Raw genomic sequence first — 19476 nt, 5'->3', positions numbered from 1 at the left:
TGTAATTCAACATCTCCAGTCCTGTTGTTGATGTACATGCTTTAGGAGTTTGAAAATAACTTTTTCAAGTGGTGATAGTTATATTTTGATATTTTTTTAGCCAAGGGAGACTTGAGCCTACTAGTGGTACAAAGTTGATCATCAGTTGTTGAGCACACAAAAATATCTGAACAACTACACTCTATATAAGGGGACATTTATAATGCACTTCTCAGTGTTGTTTAGTTCTCCAAAACAAGTCAAGTGTCAGTGGACGGTGTACTTCAAATCCTGCTTGTGTTTAGCCATGAATTGTGCCATTTATCAAGGCACTAAATCTCCTGTTACTCCTGGTAAAAGGTGTATTGAACGTCGCTTTGGATAAATGCATTTGCTAAATGATTAATTGGTAGTAATTAGTTATTTGTACCAAGTAGAAAGTGTCTAACATTAACAAAGCTGCTTGTTTTGTGTCTGCGTCTGCAGAGTGGGATTTGCATCCACATTTTCTTTGCTTTATGAAATAGACTTTAAAACATGAAATTTCTTTTCCTTTTGCTGTAGATTATGGCTCAGGGCAAGAGTTCCCCCACCAGCGTTCCGAAGCAAGGGAATAAACTGGATAACATGTTAGGCAGCCTGCAGTCAGACCTCAACCGCCTGGGTGTACAGACTGTAGCCAAAGGCGTTTGTGGAGCCTGCAAGAAACCAATCGCTGGCCAGGTAAGAGATCTGCGGAAGAGCTCATTTACTGCCCAAATCATTATCCTGACATGCATTCCATTTGGATTTTTAGGATATTATGCCCTAGTGCAGAAGCTCTGTTTTAAAACAAACCAAAAAAAAACACCAAAGGTATATTTTTATGTCGGTGTATATGTATGTAAAGCTTAGAGATTTCAGATTTTTTAAATGTTTTGTCTCTTATGCTAACTAAGGCTGCATTTATTATCAAAAATGCTTGTAAAATTGTGAAATGTCCTTACAAATATTACTGTTTTCTCTGTATTTTTGATCAAATAAATGCAGACTTAAGAACATTTAAAAAAATCTTAATGATTCCAAAATTTCGTATCTTGTATAGCATCATGAGACACTTGTATTTAGTTGTTTACTACTTTAAGTGAAGCTGAACACTTCCATCCTCGTTTTCTTTGATTCAATCAGGTGGTGACAGCAATGGGTCGGACGTGGCATCCAGAACATTTCGTGTGTACTCACTGTCAGGAGGAAATAGGTTCCAAAAACTTCTTTGAGCGAGACGGCCAGCCGTACTGTGAAAAGGACTACCATAGCCTCTTCTCTCCACGCTGTTACTACTGCAATGGACCCATTCTGGACGTAAGGAGGATTATCCTTTCTATCACCACAGACGGGGCATTCACAGGCCTGTGTGTGTCTCATATGTCACCACCCAGTCGTGATGGTGCTTACTATAGCTGCTCACACTTTACCTTTGGCTTCAGGTTTCCTGTAAACATAAACAGTCACTTAAATACAGTCTAAATCGGTCTTTGCAGTCAAACTCAACACATGCATATAGATAGTCTTTTTGAATCAAATGACTAGGCATCCTTAAAGGGTAAGTTCGGCGTTTTACAAGTAAAGCCCTGTTTTAAGATAGTTTCTGATGAAATCGAACGGTTAAGATTAAAATTTGGACAAATGCTGCTGTCCCGAGAATTTTAGGTTTTTGTATTAGCACCCCCCCACCTATACAATGGTTTCATAGGTGCAATTGGAACAATCATTCATATAAACGCATTAAACTTTAGTTTACAAAGACGTGAAACTCACCGAGTGGTCTGTGGTGTTCACTGATATGCTCACGCAAAAATCGCTGCAAAAGATGCTTATCGCAAACGTATGACTGTACGTTTATATGATAACATATAGATAAATATACACATTTGCACAATATTCTCCATAATGGAATTTTGTTTTCCATAGATATATATCGCCTAATTAATGTTTAGTTTAGCATGTAGTTAGGATTGGAGTAGTTTACATTGCCGAAACAGAAGTATGTGAATCATATGTTTATGTAGTGGGAAATGAACACTATTACTAATAATTGTTAGTAATTGTCTTATTCTTTGTTTTTTAATATTAATTTTGCATTCACTCATTGATAACTTTGTGTTCTCTGTCCTTGTTTCGCCATCAGTTTATTGTAATGAATTGTACATTTGCTTTTATTTCTCCTGCAGAGGGTGGTGACCGCATTAGACAAGACTTGGCATCCAGAGCATTTCTTTTGTGCCCAGTGTGGGTCATTTTTTGGGCCTGAGGGTAAGCTGATTCCACTCTTCTCAAGTTCAACCTCTTTTCTTTCTCTTTAGCTGGCCTTTTCTTCTTCTTTTTTTTCTACCAAGATACATTTTCGTAAAAAGGTTTTAAGCCTTTGGCGACCTTTTCTTTTTCTGTTTGTCTCTATTTCCTGCAGGTTTCCATGAGAAGGAGGGAAAGGCTTACTGTAGGAAGGACTACTTTGACATGTTTGCCCCTAAATGTGGCGGCTGTGCCCGTGCTATCCTGGAGAACTACATTTCGGCCCTCAACTCTCTCTGGCACCCAGAGTGTTTTGTCTGCAGGGTCAGTGTGTGTGTGTGTGTGTGCGTGCTGTGTGTGTGTGCGTGCTTTGTATAAGCATGCAATTGATTGAAGCCTGTGTGTGTGTATACTTGGTGATAGGGTGATTATATCAGCTAGGCCAATGAATATCGCAGTATTTGGCATGGGCATATTTAATTTAAAATCATTTAATTTATTTATTTAGTTAATTTTTAATTGTTTAAATTATTTTAAGAAGTTCTTGACCAAAAATTTATGCACACCTTGATGGAAATAAATGTGGTTATGATATTTCTATCAAGAGGTGCATCAGTTTTTGCTCAAGGTCTTGTATTGACAATGCAAGAGTCCAGTACTCTGTAAAGTCTCCTCCAGCACATCCCAAAGACTTTCAATGAACTTAAGCTCTGGATTCAGAGGAGCCGATTCATGTGTGAAATTAATTATTTATGCTCCTCACAACCATTCTTTCACAATGTGAGCCTGATGAATCTTGACATTGTCATCCTGACGTGGAATATGGCCATGATGTGTCTTCCTACATGTTTAAGAAATGAAAAGCTACACAAGCGAAAAATTTTGATTATCTCCTAACAAGGCCACATATTAAGTTCTGGGTAGATCAGATGGTAAGGGAACAATCAGTTCTCATAATCAATGTGTTGGATGCAGGAGAAATGTCCAGGAATTGTTATGGCAAGGCGACTGGTTTCGAGTATCTCTGAAACGGCAAGGCTTGTGAGTTGCACAAGGTTGCATCGATGCACAAGGACAACAAAGTCTGGTCAGAACCTGACTGAAGGTCTACTGTGGCACAAGTCACAGAAAATTTTAATGATGGTAATGGGAGGATGTGTCACAACAAACAGTTGCATCGCAGTCCGTCGCAGTCAAAGCACCTACAATGGCAAGAACTGGACCTTGGAGCAGTAGAAGAAGGTTGTCTGGTTCTATCTGTCCCGTTTTCTTTTGCATCGTGTAAACGGCTGTGCTGTGGGAAGATGACAGAGCAGGTGGAGGGAGTGTAATGCTCTGGGGGTCTGGTCATTCATGTGGACGTCAATTTGACATGTGCCACCTGACTAAACGTTGCATTCTAGGTACATGCCTTCATGGCAAAGATATTCCCTGATGGAAGTGGCCTCTTTCAGCAGGATAATGCACCCTGCCACACTGCACACATAGTTCAGGAATATTATCAAGAGTTCGAGGTGTTTCCCTGGCCTCCAAATTCCCCAGATCTGTGGGATGTGCTGGACCAATAAGTTCAAGTTCAATAAATTCGGGACAATTTAGAGGTCTTATAGAATATTTGGTTTGGCAGGTCGGCGCTGTTTTGTCAGTACGCAGAGGACCAACAGCATATTAGGCAGGTGGTCTGGTCATAAAGTTTTCTCTCATCTGTGTGTGTGTGTGTGTGTGTGTGTGTGTGTGTGTGTGTGTGTGTGTGTGTGTGTTCTGGATGTTTGTTCTGCCGTTCAAAAGTTTTGGGTCGGTAAGATTTTTAATGTTTTTAAAAGAAGTCTCTTCTGCTCACCAAGGATTTAATCTATTCCCATTTATTTGATTAAAAATACAAAACAAAGCCAGTAATATTGTGAATTATTATTCCAATATAAAACAGCTGTTTTCTATGTGAATATATAGTAAAGTGTTATTTAATCCTTTGATCAAAGCTGGATTTTCAGCATCATTACTCCAGTCTTCAGTGTCACATGATCCTTCAGAAATCATTCTAATATGATGATCTGCTGCTCAAGAAACATTTCTGATTATTATCAATGTTGAAAACAGCTATTTACATTTTTATTTCAGGATTCTTTGATGAATAGAAAGTTCAAAAGAACAGCATTTATTTGAAATAGAATCTTTTGTGACATTAAACATTACCGTTTAAAAGTTTGGGTTCAGTAAGAATTTTTATTTTATTTTTTGGGGAGAAATAAATAAAATAAATCAATACTTTTATTCATCAAGGAGGAATTAAATTGACATTTATAATGTCACAAAAGATTATATTTCAAATAAATGCTGTTGTTTTTAACTTTCTGTTCATCAAAGAATCCTAAAAAAATGGTGCACAACTGTTTTCAACATTGATAATAATCATAAATGTTTCTTGAGCATCAAATCATCATATGAGAATGATTTCTGAAAGATCATGTGACACTGAAGACTGGAGTAATGATGCTGAAAATTCAGTTTTGATTACATATATTCACATAGAAAACAGCTTTTTACATTGAAATAATATTTCACAATATTACTGGGTTTGATTTGTATTTTTAATCAAATAAATGCAGCCTTGTTGAGCAGAAGAGACTTCTTTTAAAAACATCAAAAATCTCACCGACCCTAAACTTTTGAACGGCAATGTATATATATAAATAAAAATGTGGGTGTTTAGGTTGCTATCTGTGTTTTGGATTTACACACTAGCTCATTTTGATATCAGATGTGTCTATATTGCTGCAGGTACTGTCTGTGCTGTGTTATGTGTAGCATTATTTGAATCATTTGTGTATAACTGACTGATTTCTGTTTTCTCTCTCTCCTCCACAGGAGTGCTTCACTCCATTTGTTAACGGTAGTTTCTTCGAGCATGAAGGGCAGCCGTACTGTGAGGCTCATTACCACGAGCACCGCGGCTCTCTCTGCTCCGGCTGTCAGAAACCCATTACCGGCCGCTGCATCACTGCCATGGGCAAGAAGTTTCACCCCGAGCATTTCGTCTGCGCCTTCTGCCTGAAACAGCTGAACAAGGGCACATTCAAAGAGCAGAACGACAAACCCTACTGCCAAAGCTGCTTCGTCAAGCTCTTCAGCTAGAATCTGAGTGTGTTCGATCACACACGCCAATGTCAGAGGCCCAAGGGTCGAGTTTTAAAATTGTGTCATCTTGTGGTGATAGTGAGCATTACACCAGCTTGTTCCTGTGCCAAAGCACTGTCAGACAAGTGTAGATCTTCAGGGAGGCCATTACAATTTTTAACAGCCTTTTTAAACGCTTCCCCTGGATCCAGATGTTATCAGAGACTGGGTCTTTAAATTGCGTGGAGCTATTTTCGATATTATCGACTGCATCGGACAAATCAAGATCTATTTTTGTACATGTTACACACACATTGAGCTTAACTTGAACATAACTATGTACACATCTCTTTGCACATTTCAGGCAAAACCCTGTTGTTTCGCTGCTTTCTAGGATAACAGCACACTCTATTTTATTTAGCGTCTTTTCTCCATTGTCATTTCTTAAAGGTGCAATAACAGCTTGAAATCATCAAAATCTCAATGCCATATTCTGTGTATTTTTATCATTTTTGGTGCTCAAGAGAGTTTGTTCAGCCCTGACCCTTTTGTGCATGCATTTCTTTCTTTCTTTCTTTCTTTTTTGATTGTTTCTATTTTTATATTCATGGGTTGTTTCTGTTTTTCTGGATGGCTGGAGTGGTTTTAACTTCCATCCTTATGCCTTTATGAGAGTTTGACTGTGGAGCCGAATCACTTTTGCAGTTATAATACTTATTTTATTCTTATAAAAAGCCTTCTTAAAGATACCAGTGTGGGTCCTGATGCCCATTTCCTTGAGTATGTGGTGTTCCACAATGTGCCTATTGCCACCGGGCATAATGTGCGATTTTCTTACAGTGGTTTTTGTCTTAAGTTCTCGTGTGTAATAAGTTTAAATAATTTTGTGATAGACATTTCTCCTCTTTTCCATTCATCTGATTTCCTACTGTATGCAAGTAAATATATTAAAGTCTTATGAATTATAATTGATGACAAATGCTTTAACTTTTTTCCACCCGTTTTAGTAATTTAAAGGTATTCTTCTTCAGGGTGATGTCATATTTTATTTTAAATTGAATGATGACATGCACATTGCTTTTAAAACATGGGGTTTAAATGGACACATGTACAAGGCATTGAATAAAGACCAGAATCTCATTAACTGATTTATGCTTCTTTGATTTATGGGATTTATTTACATTTTGTCAGCTTTTAATAGGACTTCAATGCAATGTTTTCTATCGGTATTAAAGTCATGTTGTACATAAATTCATATAGTATATGTTTTAACTGATATGTATTCCTAGACATAAATGTACTAAAATGGTCAGAATTGCATTTTATAGTATGCTAAAAAGCATTCATTCAAAAATTTTTTTTTTTTTTTTTTGCTTTTGCTAAGGTGTAAGACTCATCCTTCTAAGCTTACAGAATACATTCAATGTCGAATTTTAAATTTACTAAAATTTGGAGAGCAACTGCCTGTTGGGCCACCATATGGTTAAATTTGAAGCCCTCTGTTAATACATGTATTCCATATTACTTTGTCAGAGCTCAGGCCTGTGGTTATAATTAATTTAAAAATTATTGAATACATCACACACTAAAACTATTTGACATTGTGTCATTAGTGTATCGCTCCGTATCATAATCGAAATGCACTTTCAGCAGTTGAGATTGGCAGAACAAAAAGGATCAAGTCAGCAAACTATTTCAGAACTAACTTGCTGAATTTGTAAATTGTAACAAGACTTGGCATAGTTGAATGTTTTCAGGTCAGCAGGGTCAATGACCTCCTGATAGCTGCTAGTTGAGAAACTAAAACTTCAGATTCAACCCATTCTCTGAATACAAAACCATTCAAAAGACTGCAGACACCTAGGCTACATTCTTTACTATTATCTTGCACGTTTATAGAATAATAGTAAAGCCATCAAAACTATGAAAAATAGCCATGCTGATGCTTTCCCTTAACTCACTATCCACTCCAACTCCTCCATTAAAAAATAGGTTTGTAAAGAAGTTCAAGCAAGCATTTTAGTTCAAATCGATTCTAGCCAATATCACAAATAGTTTCATACATATCCGAAGATTTTAATTTTCGGTGAGAGTAGGGCAATTTAATTTTATAGTTAAGTTATTTTCAACAATTCCTAATAATTTTATTTAAGTGAATTGCTAATTAATTTTTTAATGCGCATGCAAGCTTTGTCTCCAGCAGCGTGAGCATGCAACAGCAAAAATGGCGCGAGTAGGCCTATCTGATGTGAGTCTTTTCACGACAAATTATATCAGTTTCTTCGTTAAAAATGGAAGCAATTTGATTAATAACATTGAATCAAGATAGAGTTTAGCTACAGTTAAGCTGGATAAATAAACTTAGTAGAGCGGTAATATATTTCATGAATCGCACTGTTGCTCTCAAATACAAACGTTCATAAAAACCAGTAACGTTACAAGCTACGCTAATTTAACGCTTTATTATTTTAGTAAAATGAACCATTAGTCAAGTCATTTTATGAAAAATGGTTGAACAAATTACAACAGAAGCAAACTCAACTGATTTTGTATCCTCAATATGTCCTGAGGAAGGGGGAAAAAAGCCCCGAAGAATCCCATTAGGGGAAAGTTTCGAAAAAAAACAATATATAGCCTATTCATAACCCTATTCATTATTTTTCTCACGTGAATAGGGTAAACATTTTAACCTTTAGATATCACCATGAAAATTACTCAGTTTATTACTCACATCACGACAAATAAAACATGTATTACAAGTTTTTTGAAATTGTTAACATGGACAAACGGTGCATAATCTAATGTCCTAATTTGCATAAATACCCAAACAGATCTAAACATTGGGTATAGCAGGTGAAAATGTCTTCTTGAATCTTGTTGACATATAACAGTAAAAGACTTAATGTTAAGGTATGAATGAAACCCATTTAGGCTACCCATGATAGAGGCAGGAAGAAGTACTTTAGAAACCAGCCTTTATTAATTGTTATTGCAGAGATGGCGTTTGGCCATTGAGTGCATTGTGTACGTAATTTGATTGTTTGATCCAACCACTTTTTATTTTACCCAACTTTTGTCTTCTGCATTCTCCTTACCTTTGTCTCCTGTTCTTCCCCCAGAAACAATCCCACAGATCCAGTCCCAAGCCCCATCTCTGCAATAATAAATAATAAAGGCTGTTTTCTAAAGTACTTCTTCCTGCCTCTATGTATTAATGTTCATTGGTAGCCTAAATGGGTTCCATTCAGACCTTAACATTAAGTATTTTACTGTTATATGTCAACAAGATTCAAGAAGACATTTTCACCTGGCTATTTCCAATGTTTAGATCTGTTTGGGTATTTATGCAAACCAGCACATACGCAATTAGATTATGCATCGTTTTCCATGTTAACAAACAATTTCAAAAAAACTTTTAATACATTTTTTGTTTGTTTTGATGGAAGTAATCAACTCAGTAATTTTCATTGTGATATCTAAAGGTTAAATTTTTTACCCTATTCACGTGAGAAAAAGAATGAATAGGGTTATGAACAGGCTATATATTTGGGTCTTTTTTTTGAAACTTTCCCCTAATGGGATTCTTCTGGGCTTTTTTTTTTTCCTTACTCAGGACATAGAGGATGCAAAATCAGTTGAGTTTGCTTCTGTTGCAATTTGTTCAAGGTTGACCCCCATTTTGGCTTAAAATGACTGGACTACATAATGAAAACACTTGTTTTTAAGGTATCTGAATAACTTTAATTGGAACTAGGTTTGAGGGTAGTTGAACTAACATGTCTAAATATATATATATTAGACTTATAACATGTTAAAAATATAGAAAGATCTGTAATTTTGATTAATCATTTTTTATTATCATTCAGCATCCTCAGTTTAATCATACAATTTGGAGAGTAAGATTGAATGCTAGTATGCCTTTATATACAATTTTTTTATTAAAAGTGGTGAAATACTTTGAAATGGCAGCATCTAAACTTGTAAAATAAATCTTGATATTGAAAAAGCTTGTCCCTCAAGTTAACTACCATTTTTTAACCTAAGAAAATAAGGCTAAATGAATACACACAATATCAAAAGAGCAGTTTCAAATAACTATGCATTCAAGCTCCAAGCTTGGGACTTGCTTATCAAGCAAAGGCCACTGATTTATTCGCATAGTTGTAATGTTTGGATTTACATGCCACTCTATCATCAAGAACATCTCGATACACATACACACAAACACAATTAAAAAGGTAAAATGCTCTGGGACACACACACACACTTACCCACATACAACGGGCATAAAACTATTGGAATAAAAAGACCCAGGGCTTTGCGATGTTCTGGGAGATCTCCCTATTAAAGGCGGCATTTTAAAATCATAAAGACAGTTCTACAGAATAAATACAGTTGAGAGAGGAGCAGCAAATAGAAGAACAAATGTTCACTGTGTCCATCCTAAACATGTACTGAACAGACAAGTACTGCAATACTTTAACAATGAACTGGAATAAAGAAGAAAGTTGAGACAATCAGACAACAGCAACCAGCTTTCCTATCCTCCCAACCTTTGTAAGTAATGTTTCTCGCACAGATATCTGAACTATATACATGTGATGGTTTGTGCTGGAATGAATGTAGGAATGAATGGACTTCATTAGTGCTGCTCTTCTCTCAGTCGGAGTCTTCATCATCGAGATACTCCTCTGCATTACTGTGGGTGCGCAGAATCACTGTAAACCCAACAGACAGACAGACAGACAGTTGTGTGAATCGTTCTCATAGAAAGTGATATCTTCCCTTTACTGTCACCGTCCCACAGGTGTGACGTTTGTCATTATACATTTAAAACAATAATATCTTAGTAAAAACCTAAAGTAATATTGGCAAACGATATATCATTTGACAATTTTACAATCTCTAGTTGTTTTCTAAAATAAAATTACAGAGGAGCAGCAATTTGCAGCAAGAATATTTCATAGTTAGGCCCATAGTTAGGCAATAAAGATGAAAAATCATGAAAGATTGGTAGAAACCTCAGTTTGTTTTCATGCCAAGAGTTCAAAAGATAACACCAATTAAATTTTATGAGAAAAAAAGGTCTGAAAATGTTTTAAATATAAAGAAAAATATTAAGGATTCTCGATTTGTGATGCGGCTGCGAGCTTTAACGCACATATGTGGTCTTTTTATGCATTTATTAGAGGTTGAATTCAAATTCAAATACTGCCAAACCACCCATACTACTTCTGAATAGGATGTCTAATTCATAAAACATATGAAAATTATGGAAATACATGGTTCAGATCACTCAAAACATACGAAAATGGAGGCGCCCTTGTATGGTCAGTAATGGAGTCTGGTGTTCATCTAGTGAAACAGTTTGGTACTGCGCCCAAATCAAACCTCACTGAAAGCTACATTTCTTGAGATATCAACCTAAAATTTGGAACACAAATTGTTCCGATTTTTGGCTTTCATTTTCTTGCAGTTTTAGAGTAAAATATATTTTGTAATACCGTATATATATTTTATATAAAACATTAATATTATATTTTTATACTGCACATGTTCATAAACTAACTTATATACGTTTTTTTCTGTTTCACAATAATCTGGCAAATGTCTTCTTTAAAACAAGACCAACCATAGGTCTATATTCCAAAGCATTCTTGAATTACAACCATTTAAGTTTGGATGGTGATTTTTATGTCTATGCAAAAAAAGGGGGGGGGGGGTGACAGTTAAAGGAGGTAACTGAAAGGAGACGCATTTTGACTCACCTCCTCCCAGTTTCCTCTTCAGCAGAGAGGCACATTGTGCATTGGTGGCCATTTCCAGAGCTGTCTTTTTCTCGTTGTTGAGGACATCTGTCCCGGCATCTACAATATGAACACAGACGCAATATAAACAATATTCAACATGCAGCTGCAGATAGGAAGAAAAAAAACATCACAACTTGGTACTTGATATATTACAAACATGTATCGCAACAAAATTAGATCACTTGTAGTAAAACTTCTCGAAGAAAATCGTATTTACTCACTTTTATTGAGCAACATCTCAACTATATCTGAATAACCCTTCCAGGCAGCTGCGTGTAGAGCCGTGTCTCCCAGTTTATTCTGTTGCACATGTCATTTAATTAATACATTGAGTCAAAAATAAAGATAATTCAGCATTGGTTCCATTTCTGAAAAAAATATTTTGCTATCACATTTGTAAGCTGATCTCATTGTGCATATTGACAAATTGAAATGAAACGACTTTGATCTGAAGAACAGTGATTTGACATTAGACTTACCTGCTGATTGAGCTCACAGTTCGGCTGACTCAGCAGAATCTCCACCACATCTAAGAACAAACGGTTTTAGTAATTTGACTCATTTGTTTGCATAACATATATTTATGGTGCTTTTATGTGCCATTATTAGACAAAATGTTATTCCTATTTGGGGTAAACTTGTGTGCTCCAGACTAACATTTGAGAGCAGTAGCAACTTTTATTAACAACAGTAACATGCAAAAAGACTTTCTAGATTAGTGTTTATTTGACACAAAGTTTTAGTTTTCCAAATCATCACATTAAATATTGATCATATTTAGAGCTTTTAAGTGCTGGAAAAAGTGCTGGAATTTCACTCTTAAAAGGTAGTACGTATCCTGAGATGAATAATGTATTAAAACATTTGTCTATTTCTGCCACAATACCACGGTTTCAGTTAGGCCTGTCACTATAACAAATTTTGCTGGACGATAAATTGTCCAAGAAATTATTGCGATAAACGATAATATTGATAATAAACGATAACATTGTCGTTCTGAGACCATTTTTATCTAAAATAATGATAATGGCATAATAATGCAGGTACACCTTTCCAAAGATCAATAAACTTATTTCTAAAGACTATTTAAATGAACAAAACAACCAAAAACAATAAAAGCAATGGACTCTGTCTCTGTTAACAAAAAATGCACTTACCAATGTGTGACTTCCACTGAGAATCTTATGCATCATGTACTATGTGAGCATGCGTCTCATATGAGTATGTGCGCGGAGAGTTTGTGTGTGTGCTCCGTCTCATTGAGTTGTGTGTGTTTGTGCGCGCTCGTGTCTCATGAGTATGTGCGTGGAGAGTTTGTGTGTGTGCTCCGTCTCATTGAGTTTGTGTGTGTTTGTGCGCGCTCGCGTCTCATATGAGTATGTGCGTGGAGAGTTTGTGTGTGTGCTCCGTCTCATTCAGTTTGTGTGTGTTTGTGCGCGCTCGCGTCTCATATGAGTATGTGCGCGGAGAGTTTGTGTGTGTGCTCCGTCTCATTGAGTTGTGTGTGTTTGTGCGCGCTCGTGTCTCATGAGTATGTGCGTGGAGAGTTTGTGTGCGCACGCGTGTCTCATATGAGTAGGCTATGTGTGTGGAGAGTTTGTGTGTGCGCTCATCTCGTGTGTGAGTTTGCGTGTATATGCGTGAGCGACTTTAGGTGTGTTGTTGTGCATTTCATATGTATTTGTTTGAGCATTCAGCAGTATACATGTATGTTTGACTACTTAATGTGTATGCAAGTGTTTCATATGTGTGCGTGAATGAAGTTTGATTTAAGCCCTAGACGGCGCCACATGAGGTAGAGAGTGCGCGCGCGCGCGAGAGAGAGAGAGGAACAAGCGAGAGGTAGTGCTTGCACTACGGCGCTCTGCAATCAAATACGATTGTAAATAGGCTCAGTAAAAAAAACACAATAATAATTAAAAAGAACATTCGAAAATCAATGTGTGGCGGTCAGCATTGATATTGTCATCCAGTCTCTTTGGTAGAGAGAGAGAGAGACGAGGAAAACAAACAAGCATGCAAATGGAAATTATCGCAGGCCAGAAAAATTATCGAGCTCATTTTTTTTAGCGTGCGATTAATTGATTCATTGATTATCACGACAGGCCTAGTTTCAGTTACGTTGCTACATTAAATCTACGGCAAATGTTTGTTGATTGAAAAGCCTTCTATAACTTGTTCATTCCTGGCACAATTTTTCTTTCGATTTCCACATCAGCGCTGTTTGATATGAAAGCTGGAGTAGGGCTGGGGGATATGTAAAAACATTTTATCGATAATCGCCTTAAAAAATATTGCGATATCTGGTTATATCGTCTACCCAAGCCCCACCCCCAACACGCCCCGCCGGAGACAACACTACGAACATACACCATCAACACAAGTAGTGTTGAGTTCGGCTGCACTTTATCTAATGATAGCCTGCGATTTTTTAACGATTGAAACGTTAAAGGTTTTACCTTGGTTAGTTTGAGCTTAAACGACCATAAAACATTAACTTTGCTGTTATGTCAGTGTTGCTAATAATTTCCACACTGTTCTTATCGCATCTGTGTTTGAAACAAATTTCGTTTCGAGCGGAGAAATGTTAAATACAACTGAACAGAACAGAACCCAAATTGGTGATTGTAAGAATGGTGAATGCATGTTGATGTTATAGCAAGGTGTCTTGCCTATTTGTTTTTCATAAGGTCCAATGTTTCTTTTTCTTTTTTTTTGGCGGTGTCGCCTGATTTAATGATGAGAAGTTTAATTTCCTAATTACGTGTAGCGCTGTTTTAAAACTTGTATTAAAACTATAATATATTTGTTATTTGTCTAAAATTAGGAATTAAAAACTAGTTTCGTCCTGCATAAGCAAAAAAAAAAATTTTTCCTCGTCCTTTTTGGTTTTCGAGTTCGTTTACCAAATAAAAATGACAGCTTTATTTATTTAGAGACAGAAAGTCATTAAAAATTTTAATTGGGTATTTTTTTTTTTTAACCTAAAGCAAAGTATAACGCTCCCAATATAGCCAATATAACTCCGACAATGCATGAGATATTCAAAGCAACGCAATTTTTTCATCTGTTTGCAATATAACGAAATTTTATTTTTAATTACAATGGTCATGTTTGTGGTTTTTGATTAGGCCTATTTATTATGTGCAACATTTAAATTAATATATAGAAACGGGTAATAATAACACGTTTCATTATTATTGCTCCGAGCTGATAAGGCGTAAAAAAAAAAAAAGTTTGGTTCCGGTTGGTTGTCAGTTGAGGTCATGGGTCGGTAGGGACTTTTTATTTTATTTTATTTTTTTATTTTTTTAGTGGCAGCAAGGGATAGGAAGGAAATTATTATTATTTTTTATTTTTATTTACAGTAGCGATTGATAAGCTACTCTATTTTTTCATAACAGCCTACATGTACATGTACTCTACCACCTTGTGTGTCCCAACATGTTACACACACACACGCTGATTTTAAATGTGTGCGCGGGGGCAAACGGGGTTGCCTTATTGTAAAGTGTTTCCGATTAGTTATACACCGATTCAGACGTCTCGTGAGTTCAGTGTTGGAAAGATCAGTTGTTTTAACCATTCATTAAAACGAATCGGTTCAAATGAGTCATTAGTTCGCGAATTAGACGTGTCATTATCGGACGTGTGCGCGTTGTGTGATTATCCCGGCGGTTAGGACATACCACAAGATTTGTGTCATCACAGAAAACATTTCATCACTGGATGGTTTTTTCGTTTATTTAAAGTGTGGTTTATTTGTCAGCTGAATGTGATGAACGCCTTTCAGAGAAGATAAGGCAACGTATTTTAGCACAATTCCCACCCAGCGGTAATTCAGGAAAAAATAAATCTCCGAATGCTCCACATTAAACTTTAGTCTTCCGACCTTGCCATCGTGTCGATTTATTTTCATTAATATGTGCGAGGGAGAGAGAGCAAGACAGTGCTTAGTTTTGAGACGGTGAAGCCTATACTTTCACCTGGCTCCGCAGAGAGAGCGCGTGCGCGCGACCGGGACTCTCTCTCTATCTCTATCTCTGCTCGTTCAGTTCATGCGCCCTGTCACAAGCGCAGCAGTGCATCTACATGACAACAACGATGTGTGAACGCTCGTGGCTGCCTCGTTTGTTAGCATTGCTGGAGGACAACAGGCTATACAAATACGGTGCTGTACAAAAACATAAATTATAGTTCGCCTCAAAGTTATTTATTTGTGTATTTATTTAATTTGTATTATTTCTTCCCCAAGCTCATAAAATAAATTTGGGTCGCACATAAATTGACAGGGTCAGTCGGAAACCGGAACCAAACAAATTTTTTTTTTATGCCTAAACAGTCCGCCCACCTCAAACGATTAGCGTAGTTTCGTTTCGTTTGCAGTTTCTCATATTCAACATGAATATGAGAGCTTTTCAACATGAATATATTCAACATGAATATGAGAGCTCATGGCAGCTCTTGTCAGTTGGGCAACGTGGTGGTGGCACGGCAGGTTTGGTTGCAGTCTGGAGCCATGGCGCTACTGCTGCTCCTCAGATATTAGCATTTGAAAATAGTCAAAGCATATGTTTTTACCAATGTGTGCATCCTTTACCTTTATGCCCTCCATGACAGGCCCAGTAGAGAGCGGTGTTCCCTGCTTTGTCCAGTCCGTTGATGCCAACCTTATTATCCAAACACTCTCTGAGCCAGCTCAGATTACCTGCATTAACACACAACACATTTGATTGTTTCACCATGTTAACAAACAAACAAAATGCTAGATGGGTCTGTATTTGTGTACCTCGCTTGGCTGCTTCATGCATGGGGTTGTCAATGGACTCTGCTTGTTCAGCCACTGAGAAAAGACAAATCCCATCAACACAAGAATGATACTCTGAAAGATGCATGTATACCAATGGCAATGCCTTGAGACTACATCATATTTTCACCCTTTTTATATTCTGCCAGGAAAAAGTCTGTTCACTTATAAATAATAATAACACATGAAAAGATTTCATACTTAAGGCTGGGATTCGTTCCAATCCCTAACCCCAAGTATATGCACAATAGTAATAGTTACACCATAAAACTTTCCCGTCATCATAAAAGTCTGTAAACATCACATATTATACACATTTTGTTTAACGTTTAACAAAAGCAAAAAATTATTTCAGGTGTACTAGTAAAGGATTTAGTTTGCCACTTGCTTTCCTTACCATAATTACTGGGAATAAGACCAGTCCTTCCCCTGCATGTCCCTTTCCACCAGTTACTGTCACTCTGAAAATAAACCCAGAAATCACTAGAACATCATGAAGTCATGAATATCTGCATAATGACAGGAGGAAGTATCAGTACTTCCAAACAGTAGCAAGAGAGATCATAAACGTACGGTATCTGAGATGTACAGAATGTCACCTTCCTCAAAGTACAGTTCATCTGGCTGAAAAAGAGGAAAATATACGTGATGAGCTCAATCCAGTATAGCTAGAACAATCAAAAAACCCAAATAAAGGGAAATAGGTCCAATTAGGTTGAAAGAATAAAACTCACGGTCCTTGGGTCAAAGGTGAATAAAGCCCTGAACACCTTGACCTGACCTGTTTAAAACACACATAACATACATATAGATGTTAATTCTATATTTCAAATGATAATATACAGGAAATCTGATAATTGTACACTGAAGCATTTTATACACATTTTAGGTCCAGCGCAACTGTTTACAGGTAAAACAGTCTTCATCTGTTAAATCCTTATCTTCACCGATCAGCCCATCCATATGCAAAACACCATCACATCTACAGCCAGGTAATATCAGATTGAGAACTAAACGTAGCTCAAATGCAGGGCAAACCACATGACACAGAAACGTGTGTATGCCTCTGAGCCAGAGGAACCCAAGCCCTGAGGCCAAAATATATAAATAAACAAACCATTATAAGCCCAACAAAGGGCCTTTCCTGGCTGCAGAGGTATTTCCATTCGGCCTGTAACAACCAAAAGTTGTGGGATCCAACCGGCTTCTCCCAAACTCCCTTCAGATCAGGCTCTGGAATGGAAACACTCTGGGAGCCTTGGCAACTTCTAAACATTATATGTTAAATATCCAAATATTCCATCCTACGCAAATGGTAAAATTTGCATGGTGGACCTCGCAGACCCAAATACGGAGTAAACTACTAAGAGGACATCCTACTGTACAGCTAGAGACCAATAAGCATCTAATATTCAGTTTTCAACTTAAATCAAAATAAATGTGGCTACTTAGAACATTCAAATGATTTTCCATAAAATAACTGCATTAATAATAATAAGTCATATGCACCTTATATTTAAGTTCTGTAGTCTGAAGATTTTGTTGTCAAAAATCTGGTTTGTATCATTTGTGAACAGACAATGTTAGTTTACGTCTTCCTACAGCACTTATCTCTGACTGACAGAGTGCACAACATCAGCTGAAATCGCCAGTCCTGATGTCGTGTTATTTTGCACACTAAGCATAGTAAAGCTGCCCTTTCATTTAGGGAAGTAACTGGTCACTGCAAGTCAATGGCAGTGACTCAAAACCGTTGAGCAAACTATCTAGACTACAATTTGTGCATCTTTTTTTTTTTTTTGGCTCGGTCGACTTAGAAAGCACCGATTACGCACAAAAATGCAGTGTGTGTCTACGTTAACCAAATGCGTATTCTTGTTGCTAGTCGGACCACTAGTTTTGAAATACAGATAATGGCTGGCGTGAGTGATTTTCTCTTTCCAAACACAATCCTGCCATCTGTGGACAGTCGTTTCACTCTTTATGACTTTTCATTGAACAATGAAGCTAGATGTGGTGGTGGTTTTACGCATGTTAACAATCGTTTGAAAACCCTAAAAGCGCAAAGAAAGTTGCCTTGCGTTGCGCTGGAGAAACGCCAAACTCCACCCGCAGGAGAAAGTTCACTAAGACATAGAATTGCATGCTCTTCTATAGATTTCATTGTATGAAATCGAATGTCCGAGTGTTTGTATAGCGATCAAACAACGAAACAACGCAAAACTATTTGAATATATAATGAAACTTTAGTAGGTTTGCCGAGGCGTTTTCCTCCACGCGCACCTCTTACCTGGTTTAGCTGGTTTGGGGGGAGGCTTTGACATTTCTAAACTTTCCAACACTTTTAAAGAAGTCTTCCGAGTTATTTAAGATTAAAATAGTAACGTTACGTAAAAGCGGTATAAAACTGCAAATGAAACAGGGCAACGCTGCTTTCTTCCTTTAGGCGCTGTCAATGAGGAAGCGTGAAGGAGCCCAATGCGGAAAAGTTGTACTGCGCATGCGCGCTGTCAATAGTCTGAAATTCCGTAACTGCCCACTGATCTATGACCCAATGAAAAGTGTACTACTATGGTAACCATAGTTTCCAACGAAATGCCAATGTTGCTTATCCAAACCATGTTACTTTTATGGATTCAGGAAATAAAATGCATCTGAAATTAGCTCAAACTTCGATTTAAATTTATGTGCAACAAATCAAAATTAAAAACCATTTGGCAGTGATAGATATTCTAACAGCCTAGACCTATTATAATATGTATCATTTCAATAATGATTTTTGTTGTCCAGGACTAAAAATACTCACAAAACTGCAAACATAAGGAAATAATTGTTTCATTTACTGTTGTCGCAATACGGGAAATCTCTGTTTTGTTGTCACCAATAACATGTATATTTCGGTGGCTTTAGTTGTGTAATGATTTCAATAGAACTGACTGATTGGGTTTTGATGATGAGAGTCTTATATTTGGGGATTAACCTAAAACATTAGTTACACTTTATAAGACTTTATTAATAAAATTAAAAAACATTAATCACTTACACAATAAACATTAACATGAGTATAGACAATAAAACAACAATATTGCCAAGATGGACTTAACACAACTTGACTTTTTGAGACTACATGGCTCAACAGTGGTCATTTAAAGTATTACCAAGATAGTAAAAACAACCAACAAATAAAAATAAGAATAAATAAAAAAAACGGTAGGCTATAAGATGGTGAAACAATCAGGATTTACCTTTAAATTGTAACATAGGCCTACTTAGATATAATTTTAGCATGTGCAGGATGATAATGCATGGCAATGATGGCATCTTACCCTTATATACTTAACAATAGCTGAAAAAAGTTCAGATTTGTGTACTGGGAAAAAGGCTCTGCAAAACAATTTGCACAGACACCACATTTTATTGTTTTATTTTTATTACTTTTTTTGTGGTACATTTATACCAGTGGAACGCCTCTATGCTCTAATCTAACTTTTGTGT

General features: G+C 36.7%; 2 protein-coding genes across 11 annotated transcripts in view; one reads left to right on the top strand and one right to left on the bottom strand.

The window, feature by feature from the left end:
• pxna (paxillin a) overlaps positions 1 to 6512 on the top strand; it is a 43062-nt gene extending 36550 nt beyond the window's left edge. For all 10 annotated transcript variants that reach the window (XM_077241803.1, XM_077241802.1, XM_077241801.1 and 7 more), the window contains 5 exons: positions 544 to 702; positions 1147 to 1320; positions 2190 to 2271; positions 2426 to 2574; positions 5116 to 6512. In XM_077241803.1, coding sequence (XP_077097918.1) covers positions 544 to 702; positions 1147 to 1320; positions 2190 to 2271; positions 2426 to 2574; positions 5116 to 5382 — 831 coding nt within the window. In that variant the 3' untranslated portion in view covers positions 5383 to 6512. The remainder of the gene's footprint in view (positions 1 to 543; positions 703 to 1146; positions 1321 to 2189; positions 2272 to 2425; positions 2575 to 5115) is intronic.
• Positions 6513 to 9473: 2961 nt separating this feature from the next.
• ostf1 (osteoclast stimulating factor 1) lies at positions 9474 to 18501 on the bottom strand. The gene is made up of 10 exons (XM_077241777.1): positions 18272 to 18501; positions 16716 to 16762; positions 16555 to 16605; positions 16379 to 16442; positions 15964 to 16017; positions 15775 to 15882; positions 11654 to 11703; positions 11396 to 11474; positions 11133 to 11231; positions 9474 to 10082 (listed from the first exon to the last, which is right to left on the bottom strand). Exons 1-10 carry the CDS (start codon positions 18303 to 18305, stop codon positions 10024 to 10026), a joined length of 645 nt encoding a protein of 214 aa, XP_077097892.1. The 5' UTR covers positions 18306 to 18501; the 3' UTR covers positions 9474 to 10023.
• Positions 18502 to 19476: the final 975 nt, after the last annotated feature.

Source organism: Siphateles boraxobius, unplaced genomic scaffold (assembly GCF_051911475.1).
Source record: "Siphateles boraxobius isolate OS27281-9 unplaced genomic scaffold, OSU_SipBor_1 24, whole genome shotgun sequence".
Taxonomy (NCBI): Eukaryota; Metazoa; Chordata; class Actinopteri; order Cypriniformes; family Leuciscidae; genus Siphateles; species Siphateles boraxobius.
Note: the sequence above shows the minus strand (reverse complement) of the source record. Positions and strands in the feature narration are given on the sequence as shown.